At 44.5% G+C, this 6804-nt stretch overlaps 1 protein-coding gene across 1 annotated transcript; it reads right to left on the bottom strand.

Annotated features, from left to right (window-relative positions):
- Window positions 1-264: 264 nt before the first annotated feature.
- LOC112073161 (extracellular calcium-sensing receptor-like) lies at window positions 265-5740 on the bottom strand. The gene is made up of 6 exons (XM_024140504.2): window positions 5506-5740; window positions 4816-5104; window positions 3909-4733; window positions 3257-3484; window positions 2909-3032; window positions 265-2428 (listed from the first exon to the last, which is right to left on the bottom strand). The coding sequence occupies exons 1-6, from the start codon at window positions 5715-5717 to the stop codon at window positions 1518-1520; spliced, it is 2589 nt and encodes an 862-aa protein (XP_023996272.1). The 5' UTR covers window positions 5718-5740; the 3' UTR covers window positions 265-1517.
- Window positions 5741-6804: the final 1064 nt, after the last annotated feature.

Below are 6804 nucleotides of genomic sequence, written 5' to 3'. Positions count from 1 at the left end.
GCATGTCCTGTCATGATTTTCGCTGTAGAAAGAGTTCTGGTTCACCGACAGACATAATTCAAACGGTTTTAGAAACTAGAGATTGTTTTCTATCCAATAGTAATAATAATATGCATATTGTACGAGCAAGAATTGAGTATGAGGCAGTTTAGAAAACACTCTCTAGTTTCTAAAACCGTTTGAATTATATCTGTGAGTAAAACAGAACTCATTTTGCAGCAAACTTCCTGACAGGAAGTGGAAAATCTGAAATCGATGCTCTGTTCTAGGGCCTGCCTATAAATGTGCTTGATATTTATTTGTATACATGCACTTCATACGCCTTCCACTAGATGTCAACAGGCAGTGGTAGACCTGAAAATCACAGTTGATTCGTCAGGTTGTAATATTTAAGCCATATGTCCATCACTCATATCCAAAACTCTTTTAAAACATTCAGGGGCATCATACAAAATGTCCACAGGTTAAATTCTGCTTGGTTGGCCCTGTCCGGGGGTATCGTAGGACAGGGCCACAGTGTTTCCCTCACCCGGCCTGTCTCAGCTTCCAATATCTATGCTGCAATAATCTATGTGCTGGGAGGCTAGGTTCAGTCTGTCCTATCTGGTGAAATTCTCCTGTCTTATCTGGTGTCTAATTTTCCCATCTCTCTATCTCTCCCCTCCCCTCCCGGAAGACCTGAGCCCTTGGACCATGCCTCAGGACTACCTGATGACCTGATGACTCCTGGCTGTTCCTAGTCCACCTGGTCGTGCTGCTGCTCCAGTTTCAACTGTTCTGCCTGCGGCTATGGAACCCTGACCTGTTCACCGGACGTTCTACCTTGTCCCGGACCTGCTGTTTTGGACTCTCTCTCTCTCTCTCTCTTCTCTCTCTCTTTCTCTAACGCACCTGCTGTCTCAACCTCTGAAAGCTCGGCTATGAAAAGCAATCTGACATTTACTCCTGAGGTGCTGACTGTTTCACCCTCTACAACCACTGATTATTATTTGACCCTGCTGGTCATCTATGAACATTTGAACATCTTGAAGAACCATCTGCCCTATATGGCCATGTACTCTTATAATCTCAATCCGGCACAGCCAGAAGAGGACTGTCCACCCCTCAGAGCCTGGTTCCTCTCTAGGTTGACTTGGTTCTGGCCTTTCTAGGGAGTTTTTCCTAGCCACGGTGCTTCTATATAAAAATAAATAACTGTGCTTCTCCGAGCATGCACTTTGTATAGCCTAGGACTATAGCCTACGGTGTGGATCATTTGATTGAGACCACACTAAACAGCCTATAGACGGACTTGATTTTGCGCGCAGTGTGGAGAATCAGAGATGAGGATTAGGCATCGGGCACACATGGAGATATAGCCTAAAAAGCAACTCATTCTAAAACAAATAAAAATATTGAAATGTCAACAATTACAAATTACATGACCCTCTTCTGGACTAGATAAAAAATAATACTAAAACCTCCCCCTGAATTAAATTGAAACCTTTTTCCTCCAAGTCCCCGTTCCGTAAATTACATTATTGTGATTTTGCGTGACTTTTCCCCAATATGTGTTTTTTTGTATTTTTCTCTGGTTTAAGTAATATAATATAACACTTTGGACCAAATATACAGAAAAGCAACCCAAAACTGGAGGCCAAAATGGCAAATATCTCCACAGCTACAGTGAACTTKCCAGGAGAGCTGACATAAGCTGGGATAAAGGTGATCCAGACTGCACAGAATATGAGCATGCTGAAGGTGATGAATTTGGCCTCACTGAAGTTATCAGGCAGCTTTCGAGCCAGAAAAGCCAGCACAAAGCACAAGAGAGCCAGGAGTCCTATATACCCCAACACAGCCCAGAAACCAATAGCTGAACCCACATCACACTCTAGAATGARCTTTTCAGTGGCGTGGGCTGTGTTTTTGACTGGGACTGAAGGGTCGAGAGCTAACCAGAGAACACATATAACCACCTGTAGGAGGGTACAGCTGAACACACTGATTCTCTGGAGAGGAATAGAGCACTGGGGAACTGTATTACCTGGCATTGTGGCCTGGAAAGCTATCACCACCGCTATGGTCTTCGCCAGGACGCAGGACATACACAGAGCAAAGGTTATCCCAAACGCTGTGTGGCGCAGCATACAGGACCACTCAGAGGGCCGGCCAATGAAAGTAAGAGAACAAAGAAAACACAGAGTCAAGGAGAAGAGCAGCAGGAAGCTCAGCTCAGAGTTGCTGGCCTTGACGATCGGAGTCTCTCGGAAGCAAAAGAAGATCAATGACACCACTATGGTTAAACACGCTCCAACCAATGAGATTGCAGCCAGGAGGATTCCCATGGTTTCGTCAAATGAGAGAAATTCCACCACCTTTGGGACACAGCGACTCTTGTCTCCGTTGGACCAGTATTCCAGGGAACACTGTGTGCATTTAGCTGAATCTACAAGGAAAACGCTAATGTCAGAACCCTGATCTATAGTCAAGTCGTGTATTATATTCTAGAAGTTAACACATTCTACATTTGATGTATGTTTTTGGTCAGTGGATTTGGTTAGTATCAGTCAGAGCGACATCAGAGGCCGCTAGTGGCCCCCAGAACAAAAATAAATGTTGCTTAGGGCTCCCAGAAGGCTACACTCTTAGAAAAAACATGCTACCTAGATCCTAAAGGGATTCATCGGCGGTCCCCATAGGAGAACCCTTTCAAGAACCCTTTTTGGTTCCAGGTAGAACCATTTTGGGTTCCATATAAAACCTTTTCCATATAGGGTTCTACATGGAACACAAAATAGTTCTACCTGGAACCAAAAAGGGTTCTACCTGGATCCAAAAAGGGTTATCCTATGGGGACACCCGAAGAACCCTTTTGGAACCCTTTTTTCTAAGAGTATAGGGCTGGCGGTGGTATCAGTTGTCTCACCTGTTAGGTTGCTGATCTCTCCAGCAGCACAGGGAATACAGGAAAAACAGCAGACTGGCATTCCTTTGATCTCTGCTTGGCGGAACCCTGGGAGGCAGCTGTCACTACACACAGACCGAGGCCTCTGAAACACAATACAACACCTGCTCACTCCCTCTCCCTGTCTCTCTRTCTCTTTAATCCTTCACTCACATTATTAAAKCCATTGGTTACACAATCATTCAATMCATTCTRACAMTTTGTGTCAASAGATTTCTCCCATCAATTAAAATATATTTAATGTKAWTATCTGTATTTTTTTTWAAGTACCTGTACRTGCTACCATGTGTTTTCTGTGTAACTGTGTACCTTTAAGGGATTGCCAGCCCATACTATCTGTATCCCATTCATGGCAAACTGGTRTCCTTTAGGGAGAGAYGCATTGTAATTCCCCACGGTGACAAACACAYTCTCTCCTGCCTGGTCTCTCTGCCAGTTCACCAGCTCATAGATGGCTGTGGGGTCTCCGTTCTCATCAAAATAAACTCTCTCCCCAGACTTCATGGTGAAGTTTACGTCTRGCAGGTATCTCAYCACCTGCAWGAGTTAAAATAATCAACATGTACTTATAGAGTAAAATACATACACAACACTGTCCCCATAGGAGAACGCTTTTTGGTTCAAGGTAGAATCATTTTTGGTTCCAGGTAGAACCCTTTGTGTTCCATGTAGAACCCTCTATGGAAAATGTTTTATATGGAACCCAAACTGGTTCTACCTGGAACCCAAAGTGTTCTACTTGGAAACAAAAAGGGTTCCTCAAAGGGTTCTCCTATGGGGACAGCTGAAGAACCCTTTAGGTTCTAGATAGCACCTTTTTTCTAAGACTGTAGAATTCAAGTACTTTAGAAATAACATTGTGTGATTGTATTTATTTGGCATTTTCATAAAACCTGTCAGTCAATTATCAAATCAGTTTAACAAAATTAACTTTTGGTGGCCGATAGAGGTAGCCGCTCACCTGTCCTGGCTCAATGCTMTCTCTGTGTYKACAGTTCCTATTCCCACCTTGGCCTTCACCGTGCCTGCAGGTCAGCAGGTCATGTATGGAGTGGGCCACAGCATACACTGCCTTATACACATTATTAGAGAACCTCAGCTCGGAAGTGTCAGTAAAGGGGTTACTGATTTCCTCCAGTCTCTCAGACCCAGAGCACTGACTCTGCCTAGGCCCACCGTCTTTCTCCTGCTGAGGGGAAAACCTGCAACTGAACGTGYTCTCCCAGAACTCTCTGAGCAGGGTGTTGTTTGGATCCTGGGCTGGACCGACCCGGAGCAGGAACTCTCTGAGGCCTGGGATCTTAGACTTACTGATGGTGAATCCCAGAGTGCCGCTGAGGACAGCAGAGCTRCTCCTAGTGGCCAGGCGATCAATASTTATCCAGGACTCACTGCCCACCCACTGCAGCCCGGTCAGGTTCTGGGCCAGTGCCTCCTCCAGCAGAAAATCCATGTCCAACTGGGACAGAAAAGCCACCACAACCTTGGAGCTGGCCCTGCTGATCACCTCAACCACRCTGGCTATCTGCTCCCTGGGGTTGTTCCATAAGATAGCCTCAGAGTACTCTATACACACACCCTCCAGACCGGCAGCCTCCACGAAGGTCGCCATGCCGTTGTTGCCGTAGGCGTTGTCACTTCTAACAGCCCCCACCCAGGTCCAGCCAAAGTATTTGACCAGTTGGGCCAGGGCTCTACTCTGGTAGAAGTCACTGGGGATGGTTCTGAAGAAGGAGGGGAACTCCTTTCTGTTACTCAGACACGCACAGGTGGCMAAGTGACTGATCTAGATAGAACAGGAGGAATAAGACAATAGTAATCATTTTTCATCTGCCAGTATTGTTCAACTTTATGTGTGACTTCATTACCACTGGTATTTGAAAAGCTCCTGTGGATCGTGACATCACAATAGTGGATGAAGAATCAGAGGCACCGATGATGGCGTGGACTGCTGATTGGCCAGAGCAGGTCTTTCCCACCGTCCTCTCCTGACCGTTCATCAGAGCCATAACCGCACGCATGGAGGACAGAGTCGAGCCACAACTATCATATATCCTGTAGCCAATAGAGATGTTGGGGAGCAGAGAACTGCTGTTATTGATCTCTTCGATGGCGAAGATCATGGTCTGAGCTAAATGAAAATCTATGAGGTTCATGCTGCGGAAACAAAATGGGGAAAAATAGCATTGCATTAGGTTCGTCTGGTAGAAGATGTGAAACTGCAGAAATGACCATGGTCTGATTTCATTGTCAGGTTTAGTTCTTCTTTGAATCTTAAGATTCCAATCTTCTTTTCTATTTGTAAAAAAAAAAATGGTCAAGTCAATGACACACAATTCCATCACAGAGACTGGGTGACTGTGAAAGAGCTTACCTGGAGCAGGTGAGAGGAGGTGGTGTGTCTGTGAAGGAGAATTTACCTGGAGCAGGTGAGAGGAGGTGGTGTGTCTGTGAAGGAGAGCTTACCTGTAGCAGGTGAGATGAGGTGGTGTGTCTGTGAAGGAGAGCTTACCTGTAGCAGGTGAGAGGAGGTGGTGTGTCTGTGAAGGAGAGCTTACCTGTAGCAGGTGAGAGGAGGTGGTGTGTCTGTGAAGGAGAGCCGGGGCTCTGAGATTTTGGTGTGGATAGAGAAGGCTCCTCCGATAGTCACGTCTCCTTCCTTGGACAGCATAGGGTCCTCTGGTCTTCCCAGTATCCGACAGAGAGCCTCCTCTCCCTCTGCCCAAAAGACTCCTAACACCCCCATCACTACCACCCACAGCAGCTGCATCACACTCTCTCACACACTCTGTAAGAGGCCTCCTAACTGAATCAGGGAAGACCTGACCCCCACCCCCTAAAATGTCTGGGTTTATACATGCTGGAGACTGTGACGCTTTCTTCTAAGCAAATCAGAGAAGGATGAGGTCATAAGGGCTGTYTTTTGGCTGTGCTACTGCCAAAATACACAACACAACTGTTTTATAACAAATACCCTGTATTACATATTTAAACTCCTGCATATTTAAGTTTGACCAATGTTGTTATACACATTTTCCTAGTGAGTCATAATGAATACAGGTTGTGTGTGTTTTAGGACTGCTAATGCCAGCACACAGTATACCGGTTCGATGAAGGTGTCAGATTCAACTCCTTTGTGTGTATAGTTGTGCTTCCCTCTCAACCCTGCATGTTTCCCTTACACCTTGACCTCCAGATGTAATCTCTCAGTGTACACCCTAATCACCAAACCTTATTAGAAAACAGATGATCACACACCTTGCTCACAAGTTTTTATGGGATATGGGAGTGCATTCCTAACAAACTTAAAACTGAAATATGTCTGATGTTGACTTACTAGTTTAATTTAGGCTGTGTCTCTGATGAGCAGTAGGGTCGTTCCACGAAATGAGTCCCTTTTGCATCCCTTTAATATTTTAAGTAGAAATTGTGCACCAATATTGCATTTTAAAAGCGTGGTGTATTAAATGAACATGATATTTTTTTATTAATATGTTTTATTATATGTGTAAGACTTGTTAAAGTGTAAAAATTCAACATTTTCACATGTCCCTCTGTGCACTCTGTGGCTTCTCGGCAGATTTCAACCAACTTAACCAAATGTCTCCTAGTGTTCACCATAATTTTCAAGCCCCTGTTATTTTGTTGATAATTATTATTTATTTCATGTGATTAGTGAATTTTTATTTTAAGGYAAAATAAAACTTCCTCATTGTAAGGTCAACCCTGTTACATGAACTGGACTCTCGTTTTAATATGGGGAAACTATAGTTTTTTGGCAATTTTCTGCTGTTTTGTGGTGAAAAACTGAGTGGGTAAATCATTACACATCGACCCTATTACCCATAGATAGATAG

This window comes from Salvelinus sp. IW2-2015, unplaced genomic scaffold (assembly GCF_002910315.2).
Source record: "Salvelinus sp. IW2-2015 unplaced genomic scaffold, ASM291031v2 Un_scaffold2171, whole genome shotgun sequence".
In the NCBI taxonomy this organism is placed as follows: Eukaryota; Metazoa; Chordata; class Actinopteri; order Salmoniformes; family Salmonidae; genus Salvelinus; species Salvelinus sp. IW2-2015.
Note: the sequence above shows the minus strand (reverse complement) of the source record. Positions and strands in the feature narration are given on the sequence as shown.